This window comes from Dermochelys coriacea, chromosome 4 (assembly GCF_009764565.3).
Source record: "Dermochelys coriacea isolate rDerCor1 chromosome 4, rDerCor1.pri.v4, whole genome shotgun sequence".
Lineage (NCBI taxonomy): Eukaryota > Metazoa > Chordata > Testudines > Dermochelyidae > Dermochelys > Dermochelys coriacea.
In genome coordinates, this window is record NC_050071.1 from 88,840,165 (window position 1) to 88,854,304 (window position 14,140).

Genomic DNA, 14,140 nt, shown 5'->3' on the forward strand with positions numbered 1-14,140 from the left:
ACAATTCTACAGAAACATGCATTTTACCAATAAAATCAAGTGAAAGGTGCCAGCCCCTGTGTTTAGTTTTGCAAGCAATGGTTTGTTTTTGTTTTTGTTTAAATGTGAGGGAAATAGCAGTAGCTCTGCTGTGATATTAAATGCATTTTCTTATTTAAAGATCTCCCCTACATGGGGCAAAATATCCAAGGAGGAAACTGCAAGGAGGTCCTTGTAGCCTAAGTGATCCAGCGTGATTATCTCTGCTTGCAATCTACGAATGATAAAAAAGGGACAGATATATTAAAATGCCGGCAGTCTAATGCACAGAGTGGTAGCGGCGGCAAGGCTTTAAGACCCAGAGGTTGTATTTGTCGAGAAAGGAAATGTTGCTTTTTGACAGATGAGAGAAATCCCCTCAGTGTTGGCCATGAGAGGAGAGAAGTGAAGTCAGTCACCTGGTGGTGAAGGACAGTAAAACAGGAAAGAAGGGGGAAAAAAATCTCTCTTCCCCCTTTCTCTCTCTTTTCTGCAAAGAGATCCACCTCCTATTTTCCTCTCAACTCTTTTAGCATAACCCTTCAAAGGAGACCATTCCCTACAGACTGTATTATCTTTATTTTTATTGAGAAAATATCTTTAGCAGAAAAACAATTTTTTGAGTCTATGCAGGACTTGGCGGATTTTCTTTCCGGTGAAATTGATCATTGCTAATGTCTGAGGCTCACAAGTGCTACATTAGCTACCAGAATAACGGAGACAGGCTGTCATGAGATACTCTTCTCATCAGTTTGACCACATTTGCCTGAAATTTGCTGCAGGATGCTGTCCAGTGAAGCAGTTTTTTTCCTTGGGATGCAGCAGTTCGCTGCTTTCTAAGCTTATTGCAGACGAAGAAATAGTCAGTTTAAACTGAGTGGATTTTTATTAATTATTATTATTATTATTATTGGCTTCTCTCCTCCTTTCATTGACACGGGATTTACCGGGGAAAGATCACCTGTCGCTATAATCCGTCGGGGAGTAAAAAAAGTGAATTATTATTTTATTTATTTATTTTTCACCGGTGGAGGAGGCGTGATCACGGAGAATGAGACTGAGAGGAGCTGCCAGGGTTTGGAGGACAAGGCTGAGTTTGGGCTGGAAACTGGGAGTCTAGATTTAAAAAAAAAAAAAAAAAAATTTGGCACAACTTCCCTGGTTCGCCTCCGTGTCGTTTAGTTTCATTCTATGGACAGATCCACAAGCCTGGACATTGAGGAGCTCAAGGTACGTGATGCTCCGGGTGTTTTATTTTCGCCTCCCCTCTCCTGCCTTGCTTCTGGCTCTGCTGGGGGAGTTGGAGGCGCTTCGGGTGCCGGTGAGTGGGGAAGGGGAGGGTGGGAATGGAGGCACACAGCCTTCCTGGGGGGGGGAGGGCGGAGGAGGAGGCTCTCTGGAGATCAGAGTGTACAGTCGGACTCCGCTTCTTTCCCCCTCCGCCTTGATGATGATGACAGCCCCTGTCCCCTCGTCAGTTACATCAACACTTTGGGCACGGAGACGGAGCGCGGTGGGTCCATCAATCTCACCCGGCGAAGCGGCGTCCGATTTGTCCAGCGGCTGCTGATTTTGCAGCAGAAGTTGGCTCTAAAGGCTCCCTCCCTCTCCCGACCTGGGCATCTCCTGCTAAAATCTTTATTTCCAGAGCTGCAGCCAGCCTATAAATAATGCCCGGTTCGGTAGGCTGGCTTACGCCTTCTCTGCTAGATTCTGCTCTTCCTTGTTCCCACTCGCTGATGTAGAGTTCCCTTCTCCTACGCTGTGCCTCTCCAAAGGATTTAACACCCCCCCCACACACACACAAATGAGCCCCAGAGACACACGGGGCTCTGGGAGCAGCTCGGGGAAACGACTACCACAAAGCGTGGAGCACACGGAGGGGGGCTTGGCTGGGATGCAGAAGTAGCGGAAGCTTAACGAAGGCGCAGCTCGGTGGCCTCGTCGAGCAGCACAACTTTCCATGAGGGCTGTGTCGTGTCAAGAGGTTGCTCCCTCGCTGCTGGAGAGCATGCCTGAGAGCCGAGCATGCCCCTTAGCACCCGTGAAGACTCTGCCTTCACCGGCGATCGGGCTCAGCCCCTCCCTGCGTCAGCGGAACGAGGGGGGTGACACAAAGAGGGGGGCAGGGGTGAACTCTGGGGTGGAAGATGAGCGAGGGAGAGCTTTATTCGGGGGGAGGAGGAGAGGAGAAAAATAACGGGGGGGGGAACGATCAAAAGCAGGAAAACAGAGGAACCCCCCCAAAACCCCCCAAACAAACAGGAGAGACGTGGGTGAGGTTTTTCGTAGGAGTGGGTGGGTGAGATTCTGTGGCCTGCGCTGTGCAGGAGGTGGGTCTAGATGATCAGAATGGTCCCTTCTGACCTGAGCATCTATGAATCTATGAGAGGTTTCGAGGCTCTTCAGGGGTCTCCTTGGAGTGTATAGTGGGGATGAGGGGTTTAAAGAGAAGACAGCCTGAGAGAAAACGAGGAAGGGCAGGGGAGGGACCACCATACCATTAGGTAGATTTAAACACCATTGCAGAGTTAGGGAAAAAATGGGGGGGGGGGAGGAGGAGGAGGAGAGTGGGGTCCTCCCCTTCACTTAATCTCGCAACATCCCCAAAACTACACTGTGGACTTCCCGCCTCCTTTCGGAGCGAGGTTCAACTCTGCCAAGTATCGAAGAGCTTCCGTGGGCATCTTTGCCTTAAGATACGCCGAATCTGAAAGTACTTGTGAACATTTTCACTCTCTCTATCTCTCTCTCTCTCTCCAAGCCCTGCTTGTAAACAATATGATCCCCCCCCCAAAAAGACAAACACAAAATGTTGGTGTTTTAAGCGCCAGGTTTCATGACTGCTGAGTTGGTGAAACAAACGCGTGTTTGGAAGTCACTGAGCAGCAGGCAGTAGTGCACGCCTTTTTCATCCCTGAACCGAGCCTGCTCAAAGGGGCCCTCTGGTGAACCATCTCCCTTCTCAGCCTTTTCAGGAGTTTAATCGGAGCTCAGTTTAATTTTAGGACCGTGGTAGGAAGACACGGGATGAGCCCTGCAGTCACGTCCCTGTGGGAAAGTTTAATTTAAGTGCTTGAAAAAGCGCCACTGGATATTGTGTGAATCCTAAAAATCGGTGGCACTTCATAGGAATTACCACTGCTTGGGGACTGCCAGATGCTTCGCCGCTGCAAGGGTGTTCTGGCAATCGACTTTGCAATTAAGGCCAATGTTGCAGGGATTATACAGTGGGCAACCTTGAGAAAAGCAGCATGGATAGAAAGTGATCCCCAATATTAGTTTCTCTTGGTTGCTTTAAAGAGAGTATCAGCAGTTTTGGAAAAAATCCCTCCCCCCACCCATCCACCCTTCTTCCATAAGAATAAGATCTGCAAAAAAAAAAAAAAAAAAAAAAAAAACCACAAACCCTGCCTTCCTGAAGCTGATACTCCTAGAGTTGCGATACCTATCTTTACTTAGCCTCTTTGGCACCCTTCCAAACTTTCCCCACGTCTCAGGCTCATTGGTTCAGTTTACTTGTATGAACATCTTTAGTAAAAAAGCCTGTGGTGGGTGGGGAAGGCTCTCAAACTTTAAGTGGTGGACTAAGCAGTGGAAAGATCTGTTTGCCTAGCACATGGGATTTGTTGCTGTGCATGAATTACCTGTGTGTGTGTGTCGGGGGGGGGGATCATATGGGGGTGGCTAGTAACCCAAATTCAGCCCTGGTGTAACTACACTAACGTCAGTGGGATGGATTTTTCCCAGCGAACTAGGTCCTCTGTTCTGCTATGCCCCCTTTAGTACCACTCCAATGATGCAAAGCAGGCTTAAAGCTGGATTTCATGGACATCTTGAGATTCAACTACGTCAGCCATTGTCCCACCAGTCCAGAAGATATGGACAAAGCTGTATCGAACTCTGCCAATTCCTACCTGACTAAACTATCTCCATTGTAGCCGGACATAGTAAAGAGCAGCCTGATGCTGCTTTAAGTTGTGCAAAGGCTGAATGAACTCCTTTCCAGCTCTGTGATCAGGGAGGACCAAAGGTGGTATCTTTGTGGTTCCCATCCATCTCCTTCAGGTTCAAGCTCAACCCAACCAAAGGATCTAGTTCCATATGTTTAGATATCAGCCAGCTGTACTCTCTGGAGCTCTAGCAATCTCCTCTGACCACCCTCATCTTGTTACTCTGAGGGCTGACATGCACAATGTGTTCCTAGCCCAAAACCCTGCAGCTGCTTTTTCCAGGAATTTTAGAAAGGTGGACAGTGGCTTAGTGCAGGATAGCAGATTTTTATTTTAGCATCAAGTTTAGCACCTAGTACGTGCAAGTGAATTTAGGAAATCACAAAACTAAACTCTGATTGATACTATACATCAGGTGTGCTTGTGTGTTGTATAATTATTGTATAATTACATTACCACCATCAGAGAGATTCTGATAAACTGAGGTCAGACACTGAATGTCAATTTGAAATATGTATGCTCTTTATTATGATTGCTATGAATTCTATATCCATTTTGAAAGGTCAGTTTTTGTGCAAAACTGAACCAAAAATTGTGTGCAACACCTGCTAATGAGGGTAGGTATGACTTTCACTTTATTAGTTTGTGCAGGAATTCCTGATGAAATGGATCAGTACTGGGGAGAGAGAGAGTACTCCTCCAGAGATTTTTGGACTGCTGCTTTTCCTTTTGATCTGTTTCATCTTCTGTCTCAGATGGCATCTGAGACCTTTCCTCTGACTTTTAATTCACAACCCTGTGGTATTTTCTTTTAAAGTAGTTCCACCACAAAAATGAACTCAATTATGGTTATTTTCTTTGACTATTTGCACTACATCCTTAGTTTTTGTGTTTTGAGCTGTTTCTATTTAAAGTGTTTGTAGATATGTATATAGATATGTAACTCAGATATACAGTACATCTGTACTATATATGTGAGCGTATATTTCTATAGGTCTTTGGCTGATATGTTGTATGTTATTCCTCTGTATATATTAACTCTTATCAAGAACTGATGTTAAATTATGGTTTTCTTCACATGAAAATAGTGTCGTCTAGATTTATAAACAGTACTGAGGCTTTTAAATTTCCTAGATTACAATAAATTGTGTGAGTCATATCAACACTGAATAGATAGTTACAGATTTTGTCCTTCACATTTTTCTGGCTGTGTGGGCTACAGCTCTTACAGCATATTTTACAATCTTTCCTCTTATCTTAATTTAGTCATCAAAATGTGTTTACACACTCGTATAATAGGTGATAGCATTTTATACAGACCATAAAGCATCCATGATATATCTCTGAAAGAAAGTTGCTATGTAAATTTAAAGTATTATAAATATGGTATTGTTTACATACTGTAATAACCTGTTTTCAAACCAGTGCTTTCTACCTGAAGTTGCTCTTTGGATGCTAAATTAGAATTTTCCATCAGAATCCCAAAATGTTTGTTTCTAGAAATGTGTTTGGGGTGTCTTCTAATTATTGCTACTTAATATGAAAGAACCATTAAAATACAGTACACTATATCTGAATCACATTGCAAACCTAGCCATGTCATTTGGCAGTAATTATCCTTCAAGTCTGTTATAGTTTCACATTTCCAGGTGAAATAAAAATACCAAACTTAACTGTATGAAACTGGCCACAGATGATGATCTGTGATAATAAAACCATCCAGTGCATAACAGATTCTTCATTAGGAAGATACTTCATATGTCATGAAGAAGCTCGGACAAAGAATCCAGAAGAATTTGAACAAGAGGTTGATTCAACAATATTGTGGTTTTAAACTAAACAGTCTTTTACAATTTAAACTAAACAGTCACTTCACAATTTAAATCAAACAGGAAAGCTAAAATTCAGAACAATTCTGATTGTTTTAAATAAGATAGAGCCAAGGAAAGTCATGCTTAGTATGGTGTGGGAGGATTTTTGATGAGTGTAAGTAGGTGGTTATATTTCTGTTATAAATTAGTCATTCCATAATGAAAAATAGTACTCTAACAAATGACATATTTTTAGCACATTCTACTTCACTTATTCATTCTTCTGCTTAAGAGAAGGACATCTTCCTGTGAATACTGACTTTTATGTCTTCTTTTATGAACAGCTCTTTCTTCCCCCTCCATTCCAACCCCTCTGGCTCCCCATCTTTTAGGCAGGGTCCATCATCAACAGTGGATAAAGACAATTAACCTTTGCAGTTCACATTCAGAAAATGTAATCTTAAAACTATTCCTAATTAAAGGTTGAGTTGAAAAGATTTTAAAGTACTAGGCATGCATATTCTTTCTCTTCTTGTCCCCTCTGTGGGGGTTCCCCTCAGTCTCCAAATACTTCTAGAAATTGGATATTTGGTCAGTGAGGCTGGAAAGAAACATATGTATAGTATCATATGACCCAGAAAAAGAGTCAAGACAACAGCAATGCTCCCAGTACACATTTTAGAAATCACTGGTCCACTGTCATTACTAAGAAGCTGCAATATCATCTAGCTATGTATTTCTGCAATATACATTACAGCTTTGCTGAACTCCATATTTTTCCTGTTGGAAATATATTGATACCTGAAGCTCTAGTTAAAGGGAAAACACCTCTTTCTTCCTCTCGTTTTCAGTACATGTTCAGTTCTCATCTAATGATGCATCATATACATATTTTGCATGATTTTAAAAAAAGGGATTTACAAGAAGGTAGTAGTACTAATTTTGAGGTTCTTCTGTAATGGAAAAGATTGCCATGTGACAATCTCTTAAACTATTGTGTTTATTTCTTACAGAGAATTGGCTTATGTATTACAGAGCTAAAATTCAGACTTAGAATCCATTTCCCCCTCTATATCCTTTCAATGATCAGATTGCCTAGGGAATGAGTGTATTTTGGAATTCAAATATTACTTTGCTTGGCACAGCCCTGGACCTTTTTGAAGGTTAGTATTGCCAGGAGCAAGGTTATCTGTGAAACGTTGTCACACGTGTTATGAACAAGGCTCTGCCTCCTGTGAAAACCTTGCACTTGGTGCAATTTTATATGAATTTATGTGAATCAATGTCTAGCAAAGATATTTCTAAATCCCTGAGGAATCCTACTGTCCCAAGGATAAATAAGGAATCAAAACATGAAAAAGGCATTAAGTTACAAGTAGTTACCATAAAACTATTTTTCTCTCTTTGAAGTTGATATGTCAAAGCCTTTCCATAGTTAATCATTTTATTTTATTTTTTGTTCTTTTAATTTAAAAACTCTGAAGGGAATTGGTTACAAATAATATACTTGTGTCTTTACATTTATTTCTGGTAGGTCTTTGAAAACCTAAGCTTCAAATGTTTCTTACAGACTATCAATCATTCAGTGGTGTCTCCGATCATTCCAGTAATATTCAATGGTGTTCTAGTATGGTGTTGTAGGGCCACAGATTGGAATTACTTTGCAGTCCAAGAATGAAAGATCAATATTTATCTACTAAGCCATCAAATATTTACTTGCTCTAGATGTTATATCTTAAAGTCCTTATTACATACACACAACAGTTCTTTGTGAAGAAGGGTACTGTACAATGCTAACCACAAATAGTAGGTTTTGTTTCTTGTTATATAGAGGGGAAGGAAGATCTTGTGGCTAAGCCACTGGAGCATGAGGTTTTATGCTCAGTTGCCAGTGTCACATTGGCTAAGTCCCACAAGCCCCAACTTTTTGAGGTGCTGAGCTAGTTGATGGAAGCTGGGGGTTTCTCAAAACTTATAAAAATAAGATTCTTGATCTGGGTGTCAGATTTTCATCTTTGTAACGGGATAATATTTCCCTGTATTACATAGGTATTGTGAGATTTAACTCCTTCATGTGTGTAAAGAAAACTTAACGTTCTGTTGGAAAGGTACTAAATAAGTGTAAAGTATTGTTATATCATCCTTAAAGAAAACCTTTCATCTTTAAACTAGCAGCACTAAAATAAACAACTTTTTGTTAATTTTGTACAGTCCTACCAACAGTGACACATCACATTAGGACTTCTAAAAATCAGTGCCAGAAGCAGCAGATTACCCTAGGCAGAAAACTCTGGCCCTTAGCCATCTTATTTTGTTTCATCAGTCCTCATTCAGTTCATCCATGCATCAAGGTGCAGAATTAATAAGCTCCATGTTCCTACTCCTCGCAACTTTGAGGACGGACAAATGATTAACTAAAGCTTGCACGGCTGAAAAATCATTTAGAAGGATACTTTGTTTCCAGTCCACAAGTAAGAAATAATGTACAGTTAATAAATGTACATGTATCAAAAGCAAAATCAAGCAGAAACAGTATCATGTGGTAACCACACAATTTTGAATTTGTACTTTGTAAACAGAGTGTGTTTTGTGTTTGTATAATTGAGTATAAAAATGCCCTAGATAGGGTTTCCCCATTAGGTATGTCTGCAACTTTAAGTCTCCATGTATTTCAAAGTTGTATGTGAAAATATTTTGCATGCATCCTAGTTTTTATGATGCCTTTAGTTTACAAATACTAATGCACTAATGGTTAGGAATTTTGAGTAGGAATCAAACAAAGAAAAACTAAAATTCAATTGAATGCAGTTTGACATATAGCACAGCAACTTTTTGTTGGATAATTGTTGTTCACCGAAACCTTTATGTGCATTACCCTTAAAAGTTACTGCTTAAAGAGCACAATTATATTGTGTGCAAATCACTGATAAAAGTATTGTAGTACATAGGTAACTATAGCTGACATAAAGAGGCCTTTCTATAAGGTGCCAAATAGCTGATGACAATACAGATAGAGAATCTGTCATGGAAAGATGTTCAGTATCACTGTACGTCTCTCTCCAGGTAAGGCCAGACCCATAAGCAGAAGAGGTTTGCCCTGCCTGTTAACTCATCATTCCCCCAGACAAGTGACCTGTGTTAGAAGAGGCTGCATATTTGCTCAACTTAAAGACAACAAAATAGCAATTTGTTCTATGTATGCTGATAACTCACAATCAAAACTAAACCAGTCAAATCAATAGGATTTTTGCTGACTGATAAATTGTATGTAGATCAACAGAGATGACAAAAGGTGCAAACCAATTTATAATGTCAAAAGTTACCATCTGCTTCATGCATAATCAAGGATGAGTAGGATACACTTGAAGTGAGCCACACAATTGGAGGCACTGATCACTGCCTTGCCTCCAGTGGCTTTTGATTTAAATCACTGCACTGGGAAAGGGTGTCTATGTTAACTCTTTAGCATAATATAAATCAATAGTAAATGCAATCTCTTTTGGTCACTGTGGCTAAAACCTTGTTTGGTCATTAGGACTCCTGATTCAGCAAAGCACTTAAGACTCATTTCAGTCAGACTTAGTCATGTGGTTAAATGTTTTGTTGAATCAGATCCCTGATTAAAAGCCCCAACATATACAATTTAAATGAACAGGCGGGGGGGGGGGGAGGGGACGGTAAGATGTGTGGCTACCAAGCTCTGTGAGCTCCAGATGAGATGGATTGTCATTGTGGAAGTGCAAAATGGTGGTTCTGGATTTGTGATGTATTTATCCTGAGGTGGATTGTGCAGCTCTTGGATATTTAAGTGTTATGTGATAACCGCAGCAGTTCTAGCAAAAAATTAAGTCGGTGAATGGAAACCATCATAAAGAAGTATAAGTTTAGTATAAGTTTAGATAGGATTATGTAGGGGTAGTGAATCATCCTTGCCACAAAATAAATAAAGAGCCTTGTAAGAGGTTTACGAAGATATGAGAGTGTATCACTTGATGAAGAGCGCCTGTGCTCATTTACTTCCAAGTTAGATTACTCAATGTAAAAAGTAGTCCTGAGTGGTTACAAACCAATGGGTGCCTTTCTCCCATCCCTCAACACAAATGAGCTCCCAAAACAAAACCCAGAAACGGAACACCTCCGAATGCTGGGAAAGTTCAGGCCATACCTAAATAATACATTTGTGACTTAGGTTCATCTTAGTTCTGAGTGCCTGATTAGTTGCCAACAGATAAGAGACTTATTGATTACCTTATTCAAAGTTATCCAATTTTTCATCTAGACCATTCTAGCATATATTTGATCAAAGGTTACTCTTAGGTAGTTCTGACCTCCCCTCCCTGAATTTACTAATATTTTGAAACACAAGTAGGCCCCAGAAAACTGCACTGTGATTTATTTTTTAAAAATATATTACTTATGTATGTTTTCTATTAACCATAAATATTTAATCTTCCTAAATATAATGTATTGTCCTTCAATCTTTCCATTGACCAATAAGAGTACCAAACAGGAGAGCTGATGGGAAATCATATGTAGGCGTGTCCCGGTATTGGTGATAACTTTCTTTTGGGCTTAGAGAATGACATTTACTATTTCAAAGCTAACTCCATTTTAGATGTATCACTGAAATAGTCTCCATGCAATTTCCCAGTGAATTCAGCAGTCAGGCAGATATAAAAAGAATGAAAAAAAATTCTCTCAGGTAGACTCATGTTCCCACTTAATGCAATGAAAATTATCCTATTTCAGTGTGTTTTATTTGATTTTTCATGAAAAGTTGCTAAAATAGTACCATTTTTGAAACAAGAGCAACAAGCCAACTGGTGTCTCCTGTATTCCCAGTACTAGCATCAGCCTTCTCCTTTCTGTAAACCATTTTTGTTTTCAGGGCGTTTTGGTGCTATTTTTAGAGCTGATCTTTTTTGATGAAGGAAAAGAACTTGCTTTCTTTTCCCCCTAACTCATTATGAGGCACAAGTGAATATGTGATTGGAAAATGATCTATTTGCCCAGCACAGACCTCTGACTAGTTAAGCTCCCTATTTCATTCAGTATTAATTTAGATGAGGCAGATAATATTCGCTGTTCATGTAAATATGTCATCTATTCAGTCTACCGAGACTACTTGCACTATTGCCTAATAGAATTATGGGAATATTAACAGTGTCACTGTGTCCCATGGTAAAATTTCCATCATACAGCTGACAGTCATAATACAAAAGGCACTCTTTGCCAAGGTGCTGTCTGTCCTATTGAACTTGGACTTTTCTGGGCCTTGATCAATGAATAGTGGCTATGAGGCAGTAAACAGCAGTGTAATGAACAGAACAAGGAGTTAGGGCCTAGGAGAACTGAACTGAAGTCGAGCTCATGATGTCTCTGGGATTATAGAGTATATTGACTGAAATGTATTGTAGGAGAGGGCATATGCGGTTACATCAGAATTACAACACTAGTGTTTTGTAATAGACACACACAGCTTTAGAACAGGCAAGTGGAATCTAAAGTTTTAAATTCTGAAGGATCATCTGAGGGGCTCAAAGTGGAACATTGCATTTAAAAAACATAGCAAATCATAAACTGAGCTTCAGACAAAGTAACTATAGCAAGCTGGTCCTCTAGTCAGCCAGACTATAAATCATGCTGACACTTCATTTTTTCTCTCTCTCGTCAGGATGGCATCGAGACACCCTAATTATTGACAGGTGAAGCAGTGATTGCATTAGTATAGATTTTAGTAACGCTTATTAAATACAATATGCTCAGTTGTCAGCGCTTTGCACTAATATTACTATTTTTATTGATAAGGAGAGAAGTATGTGTGTTAATGATGAGAAAAGGTTAGTTTATTTTTCACAATATGGGGTACAGAACTGAAGTCACTGTTAGGAAGATCTATAGAAGCCTCTCAAATTTATTCTGTAGAATTCTTTTGTGGTATAGAAAGGTGACTGAAGCAGAAGAATCAGAGACTCCCCAAAGTCAAATTATGTTTGCTATTACAAAATATAATTATCTTTGGTGGTGTTATAATAGGGTAAGAATGAAGTACCGTATTACCACTGAGCTGATACTCTATATGCATTACTTTCTGCTCTATGTTTTGAGCCCAGTCCTGCATTCTTTGTGCACGCCAAGTTCCCACTGAGGTCAGTGGATTGGGCTCTCTCTCTTAGCATTCACTTTTCTGTATTCTACTGGATATCATCTTAGCCACAGCCAATCCTCTTCTACTAAACAGATATACTATTCTCTACCATCTAATGCCAAATTGCTTTTTTTGTTACCACAACTTTTAATAAAGAGCTAGCAGAAGTAACAGAGGCTAGCAAGTTCAGAGATGGATCTCTCTGCCATCAGTAGAGCTGATAGCTTAAGTCTGTTCTTAAATCTATTTATTTATTTTTCTTTTTTGTCTTTCTATGGTGCTTCATATTTTACTTAAAATAAAAATTCAGCTCAAATGCCATCATTCTGAAACTATATGATTTAGTGTATAAATAATACAATTTATTTAAATTTAAACTATAGAGATTTTTGCAATTTTATTACATTGCAAAGAGTTCTTTATGTAGCCATAAAAGACCACATTCCCCATATTCACATGAGTTGTTGAAGCTGAAGTCAATGAGTGTGGAAAACGATGAAGCAGAATGGAGACAGTACAGCAAAAAAAGCAACTTATATAACATAAAAATAACTCCGAATCCATTATGTTATCTTACATGGTTCGGCTGTTGGCTTTTGTGCCCCTTCAGCTTGTAAATTAAACTTATTGGGCTTGATCCTCTGGAGTGTTCCAGTGATGCAGAGCAGTTTAACCAACCACCTAAGTGTTCCTTCTGTATCAGGGAATCATTTGGTGACATGGAACTACAATAGAGGCTCCCACAGTAACTCTTCTCCCTATCCCCGGCATAGGGGATGTGGCTGGAATGTCCCTACACCCTGGTGATCCCCATCTGGCAAAATGGCCCCTTGGGGCCATGGGTAACTGAGCATAAGTCTTGAGAGTTTTCCATCTTATAATGGGGGCTGGGCTAACCCCCATCTGGCTCTACAGATTGAGGGCATCATAAAGTTGAACTAAAGGTACCTTTGCTCCTTTTTCTCCAGTTCTTTACATCTCAGCCAGGCTGTCAGCTGTGCATCATTTAGTACATTACCACAAATTATCCCTAAGAGTATGGCATAAGGCAGATGATGGGCATACATATAACTGCCCGCTTGTTCCAGAATTTTAGAGTGGTTGTATTTTTCTAATTGGTAGACACGTTTGTTTTAAATCTACTGGTCTAGAATTACTTATTTATGTTCTTCTAATCCTTGTAACCTACAAAAGAACTGGAAACTTTCATTATAAACGCAACATGTTGTACATGAGAAAATGAGATACCTATTCCTGCCTCATAAACAGCCCCAATCTCCTTACATTTCCACAACTGAGCTTTTTTGAGCATGAGCTTTTTTGTATTTGACACCAGAAAATGTAGAGAGAGATCTTTTTACAGTGAGAGAGAATTCATCTGTACCAAAAATCAGATTAGAAATGTAACCTTAAACTGTAAAAATGGAGCAAGAAAACAAACTTTTTAAACAATCAGTTATTTCTTCCCACAACAATTACTTCTGCTGTCAGCAGCAATAACGTTTACTACTATTTTAATCAAATGTATTCTTCTAAAATAGTGTGAGCTGCAAGTAAACGAGACTACACCTTCTAAGGACCCTATCTGCTCCCACTCCAATATTAGAGATTTATGTCCTAAACACAATGCTCAGAAGCAGCTAAAAAATATTGATTAGACCTAAGAGGAGCCTGTGGACTATACCAAGGATATCCTGATTATCTTCTTTATAAACTGAGGGCATCACCCACAATAGTCCCAATTCAGCTTCATTTGTACAACTTTTATTGAGCCCAGTGAGCGATAAAAATGAATGAAAGCTGAACTGGGTCCAATGATTTCACATCCATGTAACACAGACTTCAATAGAGCTAATGTTCTTTTATAATGGTGTAAGTGATCATACAGAATCAGAATTGAGCCCAGTGTATAACACACGAGTCTCATTTTCATTAAACAAGACATCTTCTGCTCATATTGGCTTAGTGTCTCTGTACGCTGTAATAAAAATGCACTATTTTTGGGAGGGGGGAGGAATCCACAAATAAGTTGTCTGCCCTCGTGTATTTCTTGCATATGTCTATTTTAAACTACTGAGGAGTCAATTGAAAACAAGAAAAAAATACTTCTTGGAAATTGTAATGAATCCCTTATGTACAAGCTGTGACAGAAGTTCAAAGCACAGTTTGCTTTTATTGATGCCTTCATCTGAAAAACAAACAAAAGAAAA

General features: G+C 39.7%; 1 protein-coding gene across 2 annotated transcripts in view; it reads left to right on the forward strand.

Moving 5' to 3' along the window:
- Positions 1 to 342: 342 nt before the first annotated feature.
- The window catches only part of SGCZ (sarcoglycan zeta), an 833,511-nt gene continuing 819,713 nt past the window's right edge, over positions 343 to 14,140 (forward strand). For both annotated transcript variants that reach the window (XR_005292802.2, XM_038400960.2), the window contains exon 1: positions 343 to 1,248. Coding sequence is in view for 1 of the 2 variants with exons in the window: in XM_038400960.2 (XP_038256888.1) it covers positions 1,210 to 1,248 (39 nt within the window). In the remaining variant the exon portion in view is untranslated. The remainder of the gene's footprint in view (positions 1,249 to 14,140) is intronic.